This window comes from Grus americana, chromosome Z (genome assembly GCF_028858705.1).
Source record: "Grus americana isolate bGruAme1 chromosome Z, bGruAme1.mat, whole genome shotgun sequence".
NCBI classification, from domain to species: Eukaryota; Metazoa; Chordata; class Aves; order Gruiformes; family Gruidae; genus Grus; species Grus americana.
Window position 1 is genome coordinate 82,671,057 of NC_072891.1, and position 22,963 is coordinate 82,694,019.

At 39.1% G+C, this 22,963-nt stretch overlaps 1 protein-coding gene across 1 annotated transcript in view; it reads left to right on the forward strand.

The window, feature by feature from the left end:
* The window catches only part of RASA1 (RAS p21 protein activator 1), a 65,139-nt gene that overhangs the window by 3,322 nt on the left and 38,854 nt on the right, over positions 1-22,963 (forward strand). The window contains exons 2-5 of the mRNA XM_054809417.1: positions 14,272-14,421; positions 17,940-18,075; positions 20,065-20,135; positions 22,443-22,560. Of these exons, the coding sequence (XP_054665392.1) occupies positions 14,272-14,421; positions 17,940-18,075; positions 20,065-20,135; positions 22,443-22,560 (475 nt within the window). The remainder of the gene's footprint in view (positions 1-14,271; positions 14,422-17,939; positions 18,076-20,064; positions 20,136-22,442; positions 22,561-22,963) is intronic.

The following is a 22,963-nucleotide window of genomic DNA, read 5'->3' on the forward strand; positions in this document are numbered from 1 at the left end:
TACAAAATTACTATTCACCTGTATAAGAATGAAAATGCATTAATTTCTTTCATAACGGTTACTACACACTAGCCTTCTCTGCCTTCCCACGGACATGCATGGCGTTTCAGCATTTACTGAATGGTTGGTTACTGACTCCAAACAAAATATCTGGTAAAGGTTGCTGCTGGTGTTTCCAAGTTCATACTCCAATCTTAGATTAGACTTTCAAGTTTAAAATTAAATGAAGCTTTCTGTATAAACTTAGACACAACTTTATCACTTTTTCATCTCCTAACTTGTTTCTGCAAATTAAAAATAAAAACCAACACACACACAAAGCAACCAAAATCTGAGGTCTCAGTTTGCAAGTGTTAGGCCATAAAGGTGTTACAGACCAACTGGGTTGTTTTGAATAGGAATGAGTTTTAAAATACTGTATAGTTGACAGTCTTACTTTCACAGTAACTAACCTGAAGGGATGGGAAGTGAAGCAGATGCAAGTTCTGCACTTCCCATCAGGATGCTGTAAATATAGTTTGTTCAGAGTAGTCAGGATGTATTTGTCTTCACTAGCAAGCACCTAATGCACTTAATTTCCTCTTTTCTTTTCCACCTACCTAAGGAAAAGAAGAATATGTCTTCTCTTGGTGTATTTTCTTTAATTTTCTAGCAGTGGGTGGAGATTGTCAGCATGTGACAGGTTCTCTTTATTCACAAACTCAAAATCCCCAAGTAGGGTTGATTTTTATCTTCTTTGATCCTCAGTTAAACTGACTTAAGGCTTGTCTGTACAGTGTGTGTGTGGTTTTTCATTTTTCTGGAGCACAGCAGTAGCATGTTTATCTTGTAGCTTAATGGTAGGTGGGAGGCACAGGGTGCTAGGGAATGAAGTGGGCCACTGTTTTGGTCATTTTTTTTCCATGCTTTCTGCCCCATTTGCAAAGCTCACTGATGGAGGCTGAAGTAGTGTAAGGACATGCTGTCAGATTTAATGAATGAATGCTATTTTATTTGGTTGTAAACCAGCAGTATGTGGAATAGTTCAGCTAGTTAAGATTAAAAATCCTAAGTTGACAAAATTATTTTAGGTCCTAGTGTTGCATTAAGGTGGCAGAAGCAGTTCCAGTATATTCCAGCGAGACTGATATTTTCGTACAATGTTTTTGAGCAGTGGTTATCAGTTTGAAATGGAAATCAATTGAAATTGAAAGCTATCAACCATACAAAATGAAATAGGCTGTCAAAATACAGTCTGGTTAAAATAAATCTTAATCAAAGCAGATGTATTTCTGCAGTCACTGTTGGTGCCCGTTGAGGCAACATAATAGTGAGGAAAAGAGCTGAAGACAGATGAAGAGAGAAATATTAAATAAGTGTGGATTGCATGAGACTATTTTTCTGCCTGAACATGGTGTGAAGTTGTAGTTTCTTCCTATGAGTGTCGAAGGTGGCAAGTCCAGAGTTCAGCAGCATTTGTTTATTTTAGTAACTCATGAAAAGGAATTTTTTTTCTGAATAATGGTTGAAGGCCTTTTTCCGTACTGATGAATAAATCTGAAAACTGAGGGGAAATAATACTGGCATGTTCAGTTAAATTGTGTGTAAACAATAAGAAATTAAATGTGTTGTAACTTGATTTTAGTATATGAGGTTTCTGTTTCGCAGTTAAAGTGGTTAGCAGGTAAACTTTTTTTAGATAATGAATTTTTTTATTATTATTTATTTATTTCCCTACTGAAGGGAAACACTTTTCTAAAAGTTGATTGGTACTGTACTGATTTGGCCACTTAAAAAATAGACCTGAATATAAATCTGCTTTTAATTTTGGCTGAATGTGTGGTATTAGAAGTGCTGTCTGAAATGAATGGTTAAAAGCAGAGCAAAATTGTACCTAGTCATATATAGGAAGTGAAGCAGTAAGTGAACTGAGTATGTTAGGTACGTGTATAAATGAAAGCTTCAGATGAAGAAAACCAGAAGTAGAACAGCATTTAATGCTGGAAAAAGTTGGAAGAGGATTTTTCAGTAGTTTAGTCAATATTTCTAGTTAACATCAGATGATGTCATTTGTTTAAACAGTGAATAGAGTCTCTTGACCTGCACTTTATCTAGTTTTTATTTTGTGTCACATATTGACTCCCAGAACTTCAGTGTGGGACTTAAGCACTTCATCTACTGGCCTGCCCTATTGAGAAGCATAATATTGTGCTGTATTTCTTCACTTTTGCTTGTTTTAATGTTTTGTGTCTGGGGAGTGGGGAGGAACACTAATTTTACCCGTGGGGACACAGGTCTGTTCTGTGTAGGACCCCTGTTCTTTCAGCCATAAATTCTTAGGATTTCGTAGTATTTTTCCAGTTTCCCACATATCTTCCTTTCTCCTTGAACAAAATAAAAAATAATCTTGGTATGTGTCTCGCTGGTAGGCCCAGTAGGAGGGAGGAGAAGGCATCTTGTTTTAGCATTGTCTTTTTGCTGCACAGAAATATTGCAGTGAAACAATTCTGTGTCCCTCTGGAGTGTGGTCAGCACCAATAAAATCTTACCAATGCTCAACAAGTTTTATATACTTGTCCTGTTTTATATACTCTTCTGTACTATAAAAGACTGCAAGCAGTCTCTAGTATTTTTTATTTTTATATACAATATCTGCTTTATCACTGTGGAGCAGAAAAAAAATTTCTGTTCTTCCATGAGTCTATCTTTAAATTATGTTTTGCGTTGAAGATAATGGGTAGTAGTTAGCCTGGATTTATGAGGGGGAAATTGTGCTTAACCAACCTGACAGCCTTCTACAGTGAGGTCATTGGCCTGGGGAGAAGTGAGGAGAGTTTACCTCAGCTTTAGTAAGGCTTTTGGTACAGTCTCCCATAGCCTCCTCACAGACAAGCTGACAGTGTACAGGCTAGATAAGTGGACAGTCAGACGGATTGGAAACCGGCAGAAGGGCCATGCCCAGAGAGTGATGATCAGCGTTACAAAGTCCAGGTGGAGGCAAGTCACTGGTGGTGGTCCCTGGAGTGTACCCAGGGACTAATACTCTTTAACATTTTTATTAATGACTTGTATGCTGGGACAGAGTACACCCTTGGCAAGTTTGCAAACAATGCAAAACTGAGAGGGATGGCTGAAGCACGAGGTGGGTGTGTTGCCATCCAGAACGACCTAGACAGACTGGAGAAATGGGCTGCGAGGGATCTCGTGAAATTCAGCAGAGGAAATGCAAGGCTCTGGCACTGGGGAGGGATAACTCCAAGCGCATTCCGGGGGGCTGACCAGCTGGAAAGCATCTCTGCAGAGAAGGACTTGGATGTCCTTGTGGACAGAGCCAGCAATGCACCCTCATGGCAAAGAACGCTAACATTATCCTGGGCTGCACTGGGAGAAGCATTGCCAGCAGCTCGAGGGAGGTGATCCTTCCCCTCTGCTAAGCACTGGTGAGACACATCTGGGATGCTGTGTCCAGTGCTGGGCTCTCCAGAATGAGAGAGACATGGAGTTACTGAAGCAGGCCCAGTACAGGGCCACCAAGATGATCATAGAATCCTAGAATGGTTTGGGTTGGAAGGAACCTTAAAGCCCATCTAGTTTCAACCCCCCTGCCATAGGCAGGGACACCCTCCACTAGAGCACGTTGCCCAAAGCCCCATCCAACCTGGCCTTGAACACTGCCAAGGAGCCAGGGGCAGGCACAGCTTCTCTGGGCAACCTGTGCCAGGGCCTCAGCACCCTCATTGCAAAAAATTTCTTCCTTATGTCCAATCTAAATCTCCCCTCCTTCAGCTCAGGGCCATTACCCCTTGTCCTGTCACTACATGCTCTTGTAAGCAGTCCCTCTCCAGATTTCCTGTAGGTCTCATTAGGTACTGGAAGGTGCTGTAAGGTCTCCCGGGAACCTTCTCTTCTTCAGGCTGAACAACCCCAACTCTCTCAGCCTGTCCTCAGAGGAGAGGTGCTCCAACCCTCTGATCAGCTTCATGGCCTCCTCTGGACTCGCTCCAACAGCTCCATGTCTGTCTTGTACTGGGGACCCCAGAGCTGGACACAGCACTGCAGGGGGGTCTCACCAGAGTGGAGTAGAGGGGCAGAATCTCCTCCCTTGACCTGCTGGTCACGCTGCTGGGGATGCAGCCCAGGACACGGTTGGCTTTCTGGGCTGCAAGCGCACACTGCCGGCTCATGTTGAGCTTCTCATCCACCAACACCCCCTAGTCCTTCTCCTCGGGGCTGCTCTCAATCCATTCCTTGCCCAGCCTATAGTTGTGCTTGGGATTGCACCGACCCACGTGCAGGACCTTGCACTTGGCCTTGTTGAACTTCATGCAGTTTGCACGGGCCCACCTCTCCAGCCTGTCCAGGTCCCTCTGGATGGCATCCCTTCCCTCCAGCGTGTTGACCACACCACACAGCTTGGTGTCGTTGCCAAACTGGCAGAGGGTGCACTCAGTAGGGATGAAGGGACGTCTGTCAGATGAGGAGAGACTGAGAGAGCTGGGACTGTTCAGCCTGAACAATATGCTTGAGTGGGTCTTATCCATGGCATATAAATACCGGATGGGAGGGAATGAAGACAAAGGAGCCAAACTATCCTCAGTGGTGCCCAGTGACAGGGCAAGAGAAATGGAAACAAATTAAAAAATGTTTAAATTCCACCTGAATATTAAAAAGTGCCTTTTTTTTTATTGTGGAGGGTGGTTAAACAGTGGCAGAGGTTGCCCAGAGTGGTTGTGGAGTCTCCATCATTGGAGATGTTCATTACTCGAGTGAACGCAGTCCTGAGCAACCTGCTGTAGGTGACCCTGCTTGACTGGGGTAGGAATAGGGGGTTGGACTATGTGCCCAGCAGTCACTTCCAAGTTAAGTAATTCTGTTTGTGTATAAATACACTGTTTATAGTTGAGGATCAGTGTTACAGGACCTATTTCCTGAAAATTATTTCTTGAAGTAGACAGGAATCACATCAGTAGCAGTAGCTAATAAGAAAGACTTTAAAGGAAAGTACAAGAAATCCTTAGGTGGGTAAATAGAGTATTTCATTGTTTTCTGTGTAGGCAGATTTCCTAATTTCTGCTGTAAAAGCTGAAGAATTTGCCTTTTTTTTTAGTCTAAGTTAGCTAACAATGCTGCTTAAATATCTAATAAATTTGCTTAGAATGTCTACCTTTTCCTTCTAAGTTATCTTTTTATTACAGTTATTAATGTGTACAAATTAATGTATACAAACCAAGATAGCTAGTTGTAGTTGATAGTTGTATTTCAACAGAGGACTATCGAGGTCGCCAGGACACTCAATGTACCCAGTGTTTGGATAGGTTAGCAGTCTGATTCCGGTGAAGATCAGGCCCTTAAAAAATCATTTTCATCTTCAAGTTTTGATATTTTCAACTGCTTTTCAGGCCAAATTCATACCAAATAATTTTTTTTTGTTAGGGTTTCCTCTTTTGTTCAACTCAAACAGTAATAATTGTTCATCTTCAAGTGCTAACTGGGATTTGTGAGTGTACAGTTTCATCAGGGTTGGAATATATCAAATCATAGAGCTGTAAAACAAGGCTGGAGGGACCCTGAGACACCATCTGGTCCAGTCTTTTGTGGGAAAGGGAGCATAGCTGAGGTTATGTAGCACCCTGCCGAATCTTATCTTGAAAACCTTTGGTGATGGGGGATCTACCACATCTCTGGGTAGTTTGTTCCAGGAAATGATTGTTCTCACTGTAAAAAAAAAATAAAAAAAAGTAGTGGAATACTGTGGTGAGGTCCCCCTGAACCTTCTCCTCCCTAGGGAGAAGACACCTACCTCCTTCAGTGTTTCCTCGTGGGGCAGGTTCTCCAGCCCTTTGATCTCTCATGACCCTCCTTTGTATCCTCTTCAGGCTGTCCCCATCTTTCTTGAATTGTGGGGACCAGAACTGGACTGTACTCCAGGTGCAGCCTGACAAGTGCTGGGTAGAGTGGGATGATCAAGTCTCTATCTCTGCTAGCAACGCCCCTGCGATGCAGCCCAGGATCCCATGTGCCATCATTGCTGCAGCGGTGCTCTGCTGACTCCTGTTCAGCTTGTTGTCCACCAGAACCCCCAGGTTCCCCTCAGCAAGGCTGCTCCCCAGCCACACAGACCCCAGCGTGGGCTGGGCTCTTTGGTTGTGTCGTCCCAGGTGCAGGACCTTGCACTTGTCTTTGTTAAACTTCATACTGTTCTTGCTAGCCCGCTCTTCCAGCCTGCCCAGGTCCCTCTGTGAGATGGCTCTCCCCTCTGACGCGTCCATCTCACCACCCAGTCTGGTGTCATCAACAAACTGTGAGGGTTCTTCAATCCCATCATTTATGAAGATGCTGAACAGTGTGGGGCCCAGATAGAATACAAACCATTGATCACCACACTCTGAGTGGTGGGCCTGTGACCCAATCTGCTATCTATCTTGGAGACCACCCATTCAGTCTGTGTCTTGCCAGTTTGTCCAGTTCATGTTAGTGTTGAGTTGCTAGCTGTATGTAATTATACTTGAAGGAGTATGTAACTACATGGGAATATTTAAAATGTTAGAGTTTGCTGTTAAGGATTACTGTCACTGGCTCAGCAGGGGTGGGTATATGATCTTATTAATAGCTACTTACAGATATTTGGACAAGGATTTCTTCTATGAACTTCCCCTTGCAGAGTACACTGCTTTCTTTTCCGGAGTAGTTTCCAGAAAACATCTAGGTTTAGCCAACTTTTGAGAATCAGCTCAGGAATCATACGGTAATTCTGTGTAGATTTGTGTAAGAAGTTTTTCTAAAATTTGTCTTTTTTTTTTCTTATCTGTGACTTACTCATTGGGTTTTGTGTGGTTATTTTATAGATAAATTGTATCATCTTTTTCTATATATAAAATTTAAGAGTATCCATAAGTCAGTCAATTCCTTTTTTATATTGCCATCTGTTAGAAGAGTGACATAGATTCACACATTGGTAGGGGTTGGAAGGGACCTCTGGGGATCATCTAGTCCAAGCCCCCTGCAAGAGCAGGATCACCTGGAGCAGGTTGCATACCATTGCATCCAGGTGGGTTTTGAATATCTCCAGAGGAGACTCCACAGCCTCTCTGGGCAGCCTGTTCCACTGCTCTGGAACACTACAGACGTTACAAGACTCAAGCTTGGATACTCACTTAATCCAGAAGATTAAGGAATTGCTTGCATTATCTTGTTCAAACCACACCTTTTTCCCAGATTTTTTCTTGCGTAGATTTTTGTGCTTTTTAAGCATCTGTGGAGAGATTTTCTTTTTGTTCTTTCCACTCCTTGGCATAGAAGGGATGCTGGAGAAGTGGATTTATTCTTACAAAAGCAGTATGTAACCAAGCCTCTGTAGTAATCATATCGTTCTATATTCAAGTCTAGAAACAGTGTTTTTGTCTCTTCTTAATTGTACACACAGTTCTTTTATGTCACGCTATTGGATTTGTCGTGTATGGATTGTACTCTCTAGGTTATATTCCCCCGCTGTTGTTCCTAGTACATGTGGGAAGTATTGGACATCTTTTAATTCAGGTGTTTTACCTATCTGTAATTTTTAGTGCGTAACAGTCAGGGTTTTCTCGTTATAGAAGCAGTTACGTATCCATGGGTGTGATGCACCTCTCTAGGGAGGCATTCTAGCTTGCAAGAGGAGGCGAGAGTGAAGCACAAAAAAACTCCTCTGCTTGGGTAGAGAGGATGAGGTGCAAGGAGGAGGAGGAAGGTTAAGCAGTATGTGGTACATTTAATGCAGTTAATGGCAGACAAGATTAACATCTTGGAAATTCCTTAATTATTACCAAAGAGTATCTGTTGATTTGTTTAGCAGTACTAACATTGTTTCTGTAATAGTTACTTTTAGTTCAAAGAGAGGAAAAAAAACCCCATATTTTTCACCTGAGAGCACAAGTAGGAAGCATGTAAAAATGGGAAGCTTATTTGTAAAAACCTTAATGAGTTCCAGAATTCACTTCCTAAGCTGATCCTTCAGTAAGAAAATATAAGCTGTTTCAAGAACTATTTCTAGCCAGTTTAGCTATATTTCACCTGCTTATCAGTGGCTTTTGCAAAAATGAGTTAGCCAATCAGTCTTCTTTCCACTAAGTATACATCAGGTAGGACTGGAAGAAATCTTTTGGCTATGTCAGATATTATACTGTTGTCACATCTCTGTCTCTTTTAAAGTTTATAGCATTGTCACAGCAATTGAAACTTTCAGAACCTTTCTTTCCTTAGTGATTTAAATGTATTCCTTTTAAACTGTCCGATTATCTTTGCATAGTCATTTTTTAAAGATGTACTGAGGTTTTTGGTTGATCTGTTTTGTTCTAGCCCAGAGCTGATGTAAAATCTGCTGAAAGTGTTTTAACAGCTTTTTCTGGTGGTGTGTGCAAGTCCCACGGTTCACACGTTGGCACAGCTGTTACACTGAGGAGTGCCTATGGTAGTGACTTCCCATGTTACTTGGCAGGTTCCTGGTCTTGAAGTGCAGCACGGTGCAGTTTTCCACATGCTGTTTCTAAGGGGTTTTGGAACACTCAAATGAGAAAAGAATTATTCTTCATTAGACTTACATGGGTATGCTTACATGCATTGTACTGCCTCTTAGAAAAAGGCATAGCAATGCAAGGGGATGAAAACACCTCCCTGCCTTTCCTAGAAGAGTATGTGACACTCAATTTCATGCATACTGGACAAAGAACACTTAATTAGCTTCACATTAGTTTCAGCTCTTTTTTCATTATTTTAAAGGTGCATCCAGTTTAGTGGTTGACACATATTTGCAGAGCTTTTTCTGGCAGGAAGTTCTTTGTGATGCAGAGAACTGCAAAGACTCGGTCAAAAATTGATAATTACTGAATAGTAGTAACTAACAAGATAGAAGGAGGACATGAATTAAAGTCAGAGTGAAACAATCTTTCCAAATAATGTGCATAAAGGAAGTAATGCAGCCTTAAAAATGTGACAGAGATGGGGGTTAGAAGTGTTAAAAGGCAGAGTCTGGATTAAAATGGTAAAACCAGGAATGTGTTTTAGGCTGAGAGAAGCTATAAGACTGAAATGGAACTTGAACAGTGAATAGGAGCATCAAGTCTTCAGATTGAAAGCTTGAGAGGGGTGGTTGGTATCAACAGGATAAGAAGAAACAAAAAAGAATACAGGATTATTTTTTTGTGTTCCCTCCTCTGTCTTCATGAAACTGTACTTGAGATTTCTGTGTGCCATTTGAAGTTGATTTTCCCAGTTCAAGATAGTCATCTTTGCTCTCTTTTGCTTCTAATGATAACAGAGCTCACAGAGGTGATAACAAGAACTTGTCATCTGTGAAAGGTACTAAGGCAGTGACTGAATTGATAGGAGGGGAGCTCTGACCATGACTCCTAAAAGTTCTCCATTCTTACAGGTTTTGTTCAAGCAGCAAGGTATGGCTAAGAAGAGCATTGAGTGAAGTGGCAGTGGCATTTGATGACTGTTTTTCCAGTGCACCATAACTTTTTTCTAGATGGAAATAGATAGGTCTGCAGCTATTCTCAACATCTGCATTTGTACTAAGTTGCTGAAAAGCACTTTTACTCCCCTGCAGCACTTTCTCCTGCATTCCCTCCTCCCTAACGTACTATGTTTCTAAGTAAAAATTGCAGTGTACTGTAACAGCAGAATCTTTTAGTGGAACAACAAAGCTTTGTAGTATTTGCTTTTCCCACATGTAAAAAGGAAATATGTAAATAAAAGGATTTGGTTCAACAATGTGACATGTACAATAGCAGCTGCCTCCTTCCAGATGGTAAATTTACCATCTGCTACCTCTTTGCGAACAGCCTCTGCCTTGTACGGACCTTGTGGTGTGTCCATGTTGGGGGCCAGAAGTCCTTTGACTTCCTAAACTGTGAACTTGCTAAAGGGATGCAGTGTAATTGCATTCCTGCTCACAGTAGAAAGTGTTGGCTGGGCCTAATGAGGCTGGTGCGACTGGGTGTCTGGTACCCAGCATCTTCCATGGAGCAGAGGAAAATTAAGGAGCTCTTGTTCGCAGGCCAGAGGTTGCACAGCTCTAACTGCAGTGCAGCTCATCTCATGAGGTTTATGACCTGACTTAGGGCTGTCAGCCACATGATGCAGCTGTGGCTGTAGCGCGGGACCATTCTCCTACGCAGCTGTGTGTTGCTTGTGTGCATATATAAGCTGCTTGCAAGTTGTGTCTGTGTTCTGTCTGTTTGCTGTAATTAAGATTGTTATACATAGGGTTGGAGTTCTGAACATGCTGCCTTTGATTTAAACTGGCAGATGGGAGTATTTTCTTGCACAGCTTCTGACTGGTTTGTGAAACCTGCAAGCCTATTACTGGTATTCTTTTAGAAGCAAAATAAAGGTCTCAATCTAGGTAACAATTTTACAAGTTTGTTACAGCAGTTAGGGTGGTTGTGGAAACAACCATCTAAATTGTGATCTGTAGTTGCTAAGACATTTTATATTTGAATCACTCCAAAACATTCTGTTGCAAGGATACTTGCATTTTCTCTTTTACTGCATCTTGTAATAGCTGTTGTATTGTCAGGGCTCTAGCTGTGATTCAGTGTCATTTAATTATGTTTGTTCAAAACACTGTGAAAATAGTGGGTTGTCAGCATTTAAAAATTTGCAAAGTTAATGTTAGAAATACGAAAGTGTTCCTAAGTAGGACTAGGCAAGCAAGCAGAGGTGACTGACTACAAATAATAGGGATCTTGTCTTTGGCAATGATGGAGGATATATATCTAAGTGGTAGTGAGTTATGGTGTTGAGTACATGCATTTGATAAGTCACAGCCACAGGGGCAACTTTATATTTATGAACAGCTAGGCAGGTTTTTTTATTTGATACCCTCCTATCCAAACCTTAATTCCTTTCACGAGACTCAGTGCACTGTAGGTAGGACTGCCTTTTACATCTGTTCAGAAGCTGTATTTGATGTAAATCAAGAAATCTGGTTAAGCATTGCTTCTGACTGTGAGCACATTAAACTTGAAGCTGTTACAGCTGAAAAATACTGAAGTTGTTGATCTTGACCTATAAAACTTGAAATAGTGCAGAGCCTCTGAAGAGGGCTCCAGTTTCTTGTGATGTATTTTTGCAGAAACGCTGAACTCAAGCTTCATTGAGATACCTGATTGAGGGTTAAAGCCAGAGGATCTGGGATTTATTTCAGAATTTATGAAAGCCTGGTCCTACCTTCGGAGTGTTTTGCACTCTTTATTCTCTGATGAAATTATGAGTAGGACGAGTTCTGTAGTTCATTTCTGTTAAACTTTCTTTGGATAGCATTGAGTATTGGCTGGATTCTTCCTTTATAACTGATAATACAGCATAAGTGATCTTACCATTTTTCACTAGTATGAATTTATGCTCAGTACATTAGCCAATATTCAGAGAAAAATTGATCTACAAATGTATTTCAAAGCAAAAAAACCTCACAACCTTTTAGCAGAAGTATTGAAAAAAGATAATGCCAATCCTTAATTGAGCATCTGATATCCTTAAATCAGATTGAGTACTGCAGTTTCGTAAAATAGTCTTTACTATTTGATATCAAGCTACTTGAAGCTAATAATGCAAAGTTGCAGAGTGCATCTTCATATAATACTGAAAACAGGTAATAGCTGGATGAAATATAAGACGGGCACTTCTGAAAATTAAGTCTTTCAACACTTAATGCTTTCTGTTGCTTGAATAAAGAGGTTCTGTCTAGTGATGAAACTCTGCTCTCTGGAAAAATGCAGTTATTTCTCGACAAGCATTTTGCACGCTCTAATGCTATCTTAAAAGCTTGTACTTCAGTGTGTATCCTGTTTTTTAAAGATGTGTGCTATCTACAGAGGCTTCCTGAGGATATCACTTGAGCTGTTTTCTGCTATCATTGCTCTATATTGTCTGCTCTACTGCTATTTGTATCTTCATATCAGTTGGTAGCTAAATTCAGTGTTGATGCTTAGTTCTGTAGTTAGTGGTATAGAGTAATATGTGTGTTACACGAATGTACAGTGAGCTGTAAAATACAGTGTATTTTGCATCAGCTGTTAATACTTCAAATATGTGCTCAGTGACACTGAATTTAATTGCACATAGACATTAACTAGAAATTTTTATTTCAGAAAACAAACTTCTTCTGAAATGAGGAAGCAAATAATTTTTAGCCCTGCTTCTACTTTACCTGGTAATAAATGTCATCTGTTATGATTGATATAAAACTGTTGAATGGGAGAGAATATATATAGCCTGTTCAGCATTAGAGGAAGTAATCTCCAATATGGGGGAGATATATATATATATATAGATATATATTGCTGTCATCGGCAAGAAGGGTGTCCTCTTTGTTCAAAACTTCTGGTCTTAAAATTGGAACACCCAAGCTTGTGCTATCATTGTAAAAAATCCGGTCCCTTACAGAAAAGTTGGAATGTTTTGTTTGCAAGTAATCCTGCCTTTTTGTTTTCTTAGGATGTTTTTATTAGTAATTTGCATTCTTACTAACACTCCCACCTTCCCCATTTTGAAAGTGTGCCCTTCAGTTTGGAATGACACAATGTGTCTCTCAATAGAGTTAAGATAATTTTAAAAATAAAAGCTTAGTGAACCTATTGTTAGTTTAAAATAGGCTTCATGGAATGTTGGTTTCAAAGAATTTCTTGATCAAGAAAGTTTCTTGGTTCTCTGGGGAGTTTTTTACTTGGTGACAGTTGGTCTATCCAGAACAGCAAAGCCTGATTGTTGTGAATGTGCTGGGAAGGAACGAACAAACTTGGGTTTTCACCATGCTGTGCACACTGAGAAGCAGAATATTTCATCCCAGGTGCTTCAAAATAGATGGTCTTGATGTTGTTTCATTTCCTAAAGGACCCTCCTGGTGGGTGTAGTGTGATCCACTTCTTTGCAGACGATCTTTAAGCGACAAGTTTCTGCAATGCTCTGGAATGGGATGAGACAGGAGCTCGCTGGCGTAACTCGACCTGCAGCAGCCTCAAGTGCTCTACCTTGTACAGACACAACAGCATTTTTCCTGGTTTAATTTGTTTTGATCAGCATGAGGAAGAGAAGCAAAGGAGAGCTGTGCTAGCAAGCACACAGCTTTGCCAGGTTAAACACTATCTACACTGGTGCTGCTTCTGCTGGTGTACATGATGGTTATTGGTTTAGTCTATCTGATTTTCATTCTGATAAAAGCTTTCAAGACCTTTGCTTCCACTTTGTAAAAGAAAAATGCTTCTGGTCAGATTTTATCAGCAGCTCAGCTATTCTTTTTTTTTTTTTTTTAAGAACTGCAATCTGTGCAATTTTTGGTGTTGGTTCAAAAGGTCATTTAGATATCTCTTCCAAAATGCATTTTTGTGACTCTTGCAAGGCATATGTGAACTGTAAGAACTAAAAGGCGAGTGGTCTGAAATGGTAAATGATTTAAATTGTCTAAAATAGTGGCTGTGTGGAACGTGATGTTTTCTTGAGCGTGGAAATTAAAGGTTAAATGGAGCATAGTTAGACGATGGATGCAGAGCAGATAAATTATTACAGTATGTAGCTGTGGCACATGCTGTGGCTTTATGAAGGTGATGAGAACAATGCTTGGCTTTATATTTGAATGATGCTCTCCATTGCTGCTTTTTTAAAAAAATAAAGTAATACTTGAGTGAAGTGTTCTGACAAAGCTGTGTAAATAAACTGAGGTAATGCTAATGAATTCTTGAATGGTAGCAGTCTAACCTTTACTTTAGACTGAAGTGTTCCTTTAGCAGTTTGTGATTTGCCATGCCTCTATCTGCACTGTCTTTTAATTGGTAGGGTATGCATTGTGATTAGGAAAGACTGTTTTGGGGCTGGATGGTGGTCTGGTGGCTGCTCTCCAATTCAATGCATGCTCTGCTACGGCAGTATGTGTGTTTGTCAGCTGAGAAACAGGTTGTTACAATTCACTTCTCAGTTTATGCTTTTGGAAAATCCAGCCTGAACTGAAGCCCGTGTAGGCTTCAAAATACAACAGTTTTCCGAGTCACATCAGTCACCTCTGGTTCTGTTTATTTAAAATAAGCAAATTAGAGAGGAGACAAAAGCTGATGATATCTATAGAGCCTCTGCCCCTTGGGAGGAGTATGTTATCTGAAAAACTATGTTTATTGGAAATAAGTAAACTGAGAGGTTGAACATGTAAAGATGTGATAACTTTGAAACAAGGGTTTGGAGTTAAATCAGTTTTGACTGAAAGTTTTTGTTAGTTTCACAGGTCTTAAGTTCTAAGGATAGCCATTATTATTCTTTTTTCAGGTGGTATCATGGAAAACTTGACAGAACAATTGCAGAAGAACGTCTTCGACAAGCAGGAAAACCTGGAAGTTACCTTATTCGAGAGAGTGATCGGAGACCAGGTTCATTTGTGCTTTCATTCCTTAGTAAAACAAATGTCAATCATTTTAGGTGAGCATTAAATGTTTTATTTTAAAATACTGTAATCTGTTTATTTTTGGGTTTAGAACACAATAGAGTACAAACAGAAAAAAATCATTGTATTATAATTGAATATTTTCGACTCTTCATTCTTGCATGGTACATCTTTTTACTTGTGTTTAATTGTTTTAAAATATGCTGCTTAAAAATTACTTTATAGGCTAAAGAACAAAAATGTGAGGAAACTAGCATCTGGATAGAGAAGCCTGTCTAAAGCAGTTGTGAATAGACTTAAAGCGACATGTTTCATTAGTCAGTCAGGGAGATTGTTTTGAGTCTGTCCCGTAGTAGCCATTGTAGCTCACAGGACGTACTTAAAGTGCTAGCACATCTGGTTGCTTCTTTAATTTTGAGAGAAAAACTGTCAAAAAACCCCAAAACAAAAAAAAAAGAAACAAAGAGATTATATATTTAATAATCTGAAGGTTTACTGGAAACAGCTTTCATTGTGTGTTAGAATTAGTTGTTCTAAATACAAGTAGCTCTTTATCCAAAGTTGTAACTAGGATTATTTTATCATTGCCAAACTGAGTACATTAGTAAGTTCATTAATTCATTAGTGTAAATGACATGTATTCTGAGAAGAACTTGAAGGTTAGTCAGCAAGTGGAGTGCTGCAGTATGATGTTCATCTTACAAAATAAGAAAGCAAATGTTTCTTCGGTAGTAGAAGTCTTTGTCAGTTGCCTTGACAGCAACAAAGAAATTCAAAGCAAATTCTTCAACTTCTGAAATTGGGAATTATCCAGAATACCAACATATGAGCCACTGTGTGCATGGTTTGCAAATGTAGGGGGTTTTTTGATTGCATCTGCTGTGTGATGAAGTGTGGTTCAGAGGTCCTGATCTACCATTGACATGAAGGCATAATTCTCTGAAGGTGCAGACAGTATAGCACAGAAATAGTATCTCATGTTTGCATCTTGCCATCTGAGCTATCAATTTCAGCTTTTCAGCTATACTGATGCTGTTTGGGAACTGGTTACTGTGTAGCAGTAGCAGAAAAGTAAACTGTGCTAATACTTGCTTTCTAGTGCTGTTTTAGAGTCCTGGATTACTTTTAATAACTTCTCCTTTTGTAGTCAGTATCAGGTAGTTGACTATTGGTTCATGCCCACCATAAAAGTGTTTCTGGCATCTCAGGTAAAAAATAGTCCAATGATTTCCGATTCCCTAAGGAAAGGGTCCTGAGAACATTTTCAAACCTTAAAGAACCTTTCATTTTGAGATCCATAAAGCACACAGAGATAAATATCCAAAGGGAATTAATTTGTTAGTTAATACTGGTCTTCAGAGATTGAACATGTTTTTAGTTTCATTCTTTGACTGCCAAGTGTATATTTTTGTTTGTTATTAGATAGACAAGTGTTACATGCAAGAACATTGCCTACCTCAAGAACGGCAGCCTTAAAGTAACTTTAAGCAAATATAGGGGTAGATGTCCTATGTCCCACTGAGCAGAAGTGCTGTTTTCACCAAAGCTTGATCTTTGCCAGTTGCAGCCTAGCAGGAATAGGTGAAACTTCCATTGCTAAAAAATATCCCTCATATTTTGTTTCCTAAAAGTGTTATTTTTCACACTAAACTTAGATTTCTGTGCAACTGAAATCCCAACATTTTAGATGAAAGTTTCTTAAACTCTTTTAATTCTTTTGGTGCCTCTTGAAAGTTGCATGAAGACATATTCTCATGCAGCATATGATTGCTTTATAGCATATGAATCTGTCAAAACTAAATTTTCTTTCACTGAAGTGTTACCTTTTTTTGGTGAGTCAGTGATACAAAATATTTTGAAGGAAAATATTTATAGTTTAGTCTTGTCCTTCAGAATTTTCTGTGATTACAGAAGTCTTTCTGTGTTTGCTAGATCAGTGTTCTGAAGAAAGGTTTCATTTAAGCTTGGTGAAATAATAATCTGAAACACTAAATTTCATTTAGAACCTAATCTCTATTGAATAGTTTTACCAAGCAATCTTACAGAAAATATACCAAAAGATCTAGCCTATATCCTTGAAGTTATATTGTTTTCCGACTCCCCTTGCAGTGCTGTATGCTTAAAAACTTTAGATTTCATCTCTGAAGATTCATCTTTGTATACATGTTTGGGATACATCACTGGGAGAAATAATTTTGTTCAAAGAACTGACCGAGAAGGAAGATTTTTGGGCAGAAATGTATCAGAATACTGACCTGCTAAAGAAAAAGAGTAAAAATGGAAGAAACCAATAAAGATTGTACTCGTTTGGGATGAAGGATAAGTTTCTTGGCAATTGAATGTTTGGGCTTGGGGTTTTTTTTCCTCCATTTGTTTTTGAGTTGTTCACAAGCTTTGTGAAGAGTCAAAGTAGAACACTAAAAAGAGTCAAATACATTTATTCTTGGTACTGTAATTTATTTCAAAATATCCTTAAGATAATTTGTCTCTCTTCTGGAAACTGGAGAGACAATTAACATCAGCTTTTAGATTTTAGCGTTTTTTAACAGCAAAATTTACTTAGCTTGGTAATAATTTGTTTCTCAATTTCTTACATTTTTGTAATAATGCAAGTCGGCTGCTACTCCGGACTCTTGTCTGATCTGTGCGTTGCTGGAAAAATTCAGGTCTGCTTGATGCCATCGATTTCCATAATACGATCATTTCTTTGGACTATCTCATCAAAAATATAAAAGTTCTTTCAGATTAAGTTCTTCTTCACTTTTGCAAATGACTCTTGAGTGTAACAGGACTGTTTTGAATACTGTTAACCCTTTTACCTAAATAATTTCTGACTGCTTTTAGAATTTGTATTGATTGTCAATGTGAACAGACATGGTACTTCCCATTTTTTATATGACAATGCATTAACAAATCTCTCTACTTTCAGAAAAACACAACCCTTAAAGAATAAAGTAAACAGTTTTGTGAGAATTCCTTGTTGTGTTAAACTACTGAAATGTTTTTGTAAGCTTCTTTCCCATTAGTTAGCAAATTTTTAAATTGAGTATAAGGAGATACTTTGATTATTCCAAAGTAATTTCTTAATTTTAATAAGGATTCTAAACTAACTGTAAGCAAGTGACTGATTTTTGAAGGAGTTTGTTTTCTGCATTGTATAATCAAGTGCAATTATTTGTTGTTAAGATATTTTAATACTTTGTTAAATATGTATGAAAGCCTGTCATAAAAGGTCTGTGTCCTGCATGATACGGGTAATAATGCTGTTTGATCTACTAGTGCATTATTTCAGTTTTCAAGACACTCACAATTACATTTTTCTGGTTAATTTCATTTAGTTCTGACAAATGTACTGGCTTTTTTTGTGAATCAGCACTTCCTTTACAGTCTTAAAATACTGGTGCATCATGTGATATATACTTACATGCTATACAGAGCTTGTAATACTGCATTTTGCTGAATATCGACACTGCTTTAATAATTAAACATTATCCTAATTTCCTTTTTCTTAAAAAAATGTGGTTTTATGTCAAGCTTTTTTTTTTATTAATAGGATTATTGCCATGTGTGGAGACTATTACATTGGTGGACGTCGTTTTGCTTCGCTGTCAGACCTAATCGGTTATTACAGTCATGTGTCCTGTTTGCTGAAAGGGGAAAAGCTCTTATTTCCAGTAGCACCTCCGGAGGCAAGTAGTAAAGTTTTTATAGTAAAATTTTTAAGTGTCATTTACTTAAATGTTAGTAACTTTAATCACCATTCATAGTTTTCTTCAGAAAAAGCATTGTAGAAAGTTCCCTGTAGTTCTGGATAGGTTCAGCATATGTTGAAGTAGAAGTGTATGGGTTTGCATGGCAAGATTTTGACAGGGGTGGCTTCTGTGAGAAGCTGCTAGATGCTTCCCCCATGCCCGATAGAGCCAATGCCAGCCGGCTCCAAGATGGACCCAGCCAAGGCCGAGCCCATCATGATGGTGGTAGTGCCTCTGGAAAAAGTATTTAAGAAGGAAAACAAAAAAGGAGCAGCAGCTTTTGCAGCTAGAGGGAGGAGTGAGAAGATGTGAGAGAAACAACCCTGCAGACACCCAGGTCAGTGCAGAAGGAGGAGAGGAGGAGCTCCAGGTGCCGGAGCAGAGATTCCCCTGCAGCCCCTGGAGAAGACCATGGTGAGGCAGGCTGTCCTCCTGCAGCCCATGGAGGTCCATGGTGGAGCAGAGATTCCCCTGCAGCCCATGGAGGACCCCAGGCCGGAGCAGGTGGAGACACCTGAAGGAGACTGTGACCCCGTGGGAAGCCCACGCTGGAGCAGGCTCCTGGCAGGCCCTGTGGCCCCGTGGAGAGAGGAGCCCATGGCGGAGCAGGTTTGCTGGCAGGACTTGTGACCCCGTGGGGGACCCACGCTGGAGCAGTCTGTTCCTGAAGGACTGCACCCTGTGGGAGGGACCCACGCTGGAGCAGTTGGTGAAGAACTGCAGCCCGTGGGAAGGACTCCAGCTGGAGAAGGTGGTGGAGGACTGTCTCCCGTGGGAGGGCCCCCAGGCTGGAGCAGGGGCCGAGTGTGAGGAGTCCTCCCCCTGAGGAGGAAGGAGCGGCAGAGACAGCGTGTGAGGAACTGACCCCAACCCCCATTCCGCGTCCCCCTGTGCCGCTGTGGGGGAGGAGGGCGAGAAATGGGGAGTGAAGTTGGGCCGGGCAGGAGGGAGGGCTGGGGGGACGGGGTTTAAGCTTTGGCTGTATTTCTCATCGCTCTGCTCTGATTTGCTCGGTCATAAATGAGGTGATTTTTTCTTTAAGTTCAGTCTGTTTTTTCCGTGACGGTAACTGGTGAGTGATCTCTCCCTGCCCTTATCTCGACCCACCAGCCTCTTGTGATATTTTCTCCCCCCTGCCCAGCTGAGGAGGGCAGTGACAGAGCGGCTTTGGAGGCACCTGGCCTCCAGCCGGGGTCAACCCAGCAGAATAAGGAATATAAAAATGCATTCTTACTGATGCAAAGTAGTGATTAAAAAATTTAAAATTGCTGTTTAAGAAAATGTGTAGTGAGAAAGCTAGGTGTCAGATGTTGCAGTTATCTCCAAATGTAGTAATAGTGTAGTAAGTAAACAGAATTAAAAAAGAAAATGTGCAGTTCTTGGCTAGTAAAGAGCACCATTGTAATATAACCTCTATTCTTTTATGCCATTTTGTGTATCTAACAATGATTTCAAAATATGCATCCTGGAAATAACCAAGGTTTCTGCAAATGGGGCTTCTTTCACATGCCCATCCTTAAAACAACATAAGTAATTAAAATGAAACAAAACACTGCATAATGGCACTCCACAAACAAAACCCAAAATGTAAATAAAGATGTTTCTGAATTTTGACCTTATGGAAATTTTCACTCTAAGTGAAAGAAAGTTTAAAAATAAAATTTTATGGGAATTATCTTACTGATAATTTATTTTGAAGATGATACACATCTGTCATGCTAGAAGATGGAATAAAATGAGAGCTCATGTAGCTAATTCTGTGAATTACGCTTTTCTCACTCTCAGTGGCTTTGAAAATTTAAAACTTGCAAGGGGATATAAGTGACTGTTACCAGTCCTTTGCTTCAGAATAGCGTAAGGCTGGGGAGAAGGATTCTACACTGCAAAGAGGAAAAAGCATTATCTTTGCTCTCTTTTAAATTGTAGCCTGTGGAGGACAGAAGGAGAGTTCGAGCAATTCTACCTTACACCAAAGTGCCAGATACTGATGAAATAAGGTATGTTATAATAATAGTAGCAGTTGTGAAATTCTCAAGAGTATTTATAAATACTAATGATTTAAATATGTGCTCATATGCAAATACCATCCAGTTGCATCTTAAACTTAATGCGGTTAGGTTAAAGGATGGTGCCTTCCTGTTCAGTTTTTTGGGGGTTTTTTTTTTTGAAAATAGCAATAAGAATTTTTATTCTCAGTATATTTTTTTGTATTAATTGTAATGAAAGTTACATTAGGTTTATAGAAGTAAAATTAGAAACTTGTTGACTATTTTTTTCTAAGTTCTCTTTACTTCTCTATTCATAAAATGGAGAGAGAACGATTCTCCCTTCCCTTCTCATCCCTCCTTCCTTTTGGAAAGATTCTGTATTGAACAAATTGTACTTTTAAATTTGTCATCTTCCATAATTTTAAGATCTTAGAAAATTACTGAATCGCAGGCCTATCTCTCATGTTCTCATACTTTTCTGTTAACTGTTACTCACTTCCTTTCTAACATTGGTACCTCAATAATTTCTTAAGGATTGTCAGTACTCCTCACCTTTCAAGAGATGCTATGTGGAAAGGAAACAAACCAAGAGTCCCATATCCAATAGAAGAGGATATGCTGGTTACTTGGAATTGATACTGCTTTTTTGAGATGTCAGAATTATTTTTTTTTCACACAGAAAAGTAGGAGGATTTGAAAGACATTTGTCATGATTTCTAATCTCTCTAATGAGACAGTCTGGGTTTCCTAAGTTGATTTAACACACCAATTGAATTGGGAATTGGCTTGGGTTTGGGAGCACTAGCCTAAGATACAGAGAAAGGCATATGGAGCTTTATATCCTCATTGAGATGGAAATTTATCCCAAGGCTCACAATCCAGTCCGATCTGACCTCTTTAAAGAATGCTGTGAGGATATTTGTCTTTGAGATGATATTATTCTAAGCAGATGAGAAGAAGATGGTATGACAGGGATGGGACTCTCTAATTGCATATTGCAAGTAAGGCTTCCTACTATGTGCAAGAATAAAAATACAGATTGAGTCCATTAAGCGCCTTATTGCACCTACCAACTTAAGAGGAAAAAGGATTTTATTACTTTGCTATCATAACAAAAAATGTAGAAGATTATACCTTTTTCTCTCTCTTTTAGTATGCAGCTAAAATGAAAAGTTCTTGGGTTTTGAGATCCACATGGCTAAAGTAGTTCTGTTCATGGCATAGCTGGGACCGAAGTTCTCAGTTTGTTCTAGGTTGAATTAATATGCTCTTGAAGACTTCTGCATTTCAGAGAATCTTGACTTCAAATTTTAATATCGTAGTTTTTAAAAAGTTTGAAGTATTACAAGCTTAATTTCAGCCTGTGTTCCATGCAGAAACTTAATGTATAGTTCTTTGTAATAGAGCTGATGGAGGGTGCTCTTGCTGTCTGTCACCCATTCTTAGGATTTAGATTAATTCAGTATTTAGATTCATTATTCTGTGTTTTCAATAGTGTTTTGTTGGGTTTTGTTCTTGCTGTTTGCTTAGTGCACAAGTTAATGCCTTTTCTGTTAGCCTACTTCAAATTAAAGAAATGCTATGGAAATTTGATATGTAATTTTGGACTGAAATAGTAGTTAATGAGCTTCAATACTTTATTGTTATTTCCTGTACCCTGATCAAACTTGATTGAGAAGTCTTGCTGTGCTACAGTGAAAGGTTTTCATATGACCTGAGTTTGGGATAACACTTAAGGAGTAACTTAGACTAACGTTCCAGAAATGAAACTCCCTTAGACAAGTTAATGCTTCCTATTTATGCTTTTCTTGTAGCTAATTGCATGGCTTCTCTGCTAACTGTTCTGTATTCTCTTTGTAGAACTTGTCTTCATACGTGATAACATAAAGAGTAGATATTCCACGGGCTTTTATTATACAAGATTAGTTTTTTATGAAAGGAGTATTATTTTCTGAAGGACAATTAAGGGTATCTCTGGTTATTTTACTTGTGTTTAGTATTTGATCCCTCTTCATAAAAGAACAATATTACTACTTTTAATATTGTGATGTTATTTTTGTTTTATACATCCTTAGCACACTTCAAAGTTGACAGAACTGAACTATGTATTAGCTACTAAATGTAAAACAAAGTATTCATATGCAGTAGCCACTTAACTGTGAGGAAAAAGACATGTAAGGTGGTTGGAGTATCAATTCATGCATTTTTCAGGTTTCCTCAAATATTTTGCAGAAATTATACTCAAATTCATTGTGTTCATTAAACTTAACATTATGATTGTATCTCTGATTTAAATCTTGCTGTAACCCTATTCAGTTTCCTTAAAGGAGACATGTTTATTGTCCATAACGAATTGGAAGATGGTTGGATGTGGGTTACAAACCTACGGACAGATGAGCAAGGTCTTATTGTAGAAGACCTGGTAGAAGAAGTGGTAAGTAATTTTTATATTCAAATTTCTTAAATTAATGAGTTTTTTTGGTAAAATAATATTGAAATAAACCAAAGCTAGCCTATTTTCTAGTTCTGTACTTTTCTAAACATAGTAATTGGATCTACTTGTTTTAAAACAGTATAACAAACCTTTAAGCCTAATTCAGTATCAATAAAGTACTTATTTATGTGTTGTCCAAAGAGAAGTACAAATGAATGGTGCTGTAAATTTACTAGGCAGTTTCCTAGACTTGACTGTCCTGGTGAAGAATCTGCTACCTTTTTATATTTGCCATGAAATGTTCACAGCTGTACAGAATGTAATTTTGCATTGTGGTAGGTCTTTCTCTTTTTTTAAGGATGAAGTGTGGGTTAAAAATGTATTGATGAGTTAAGTATACCTA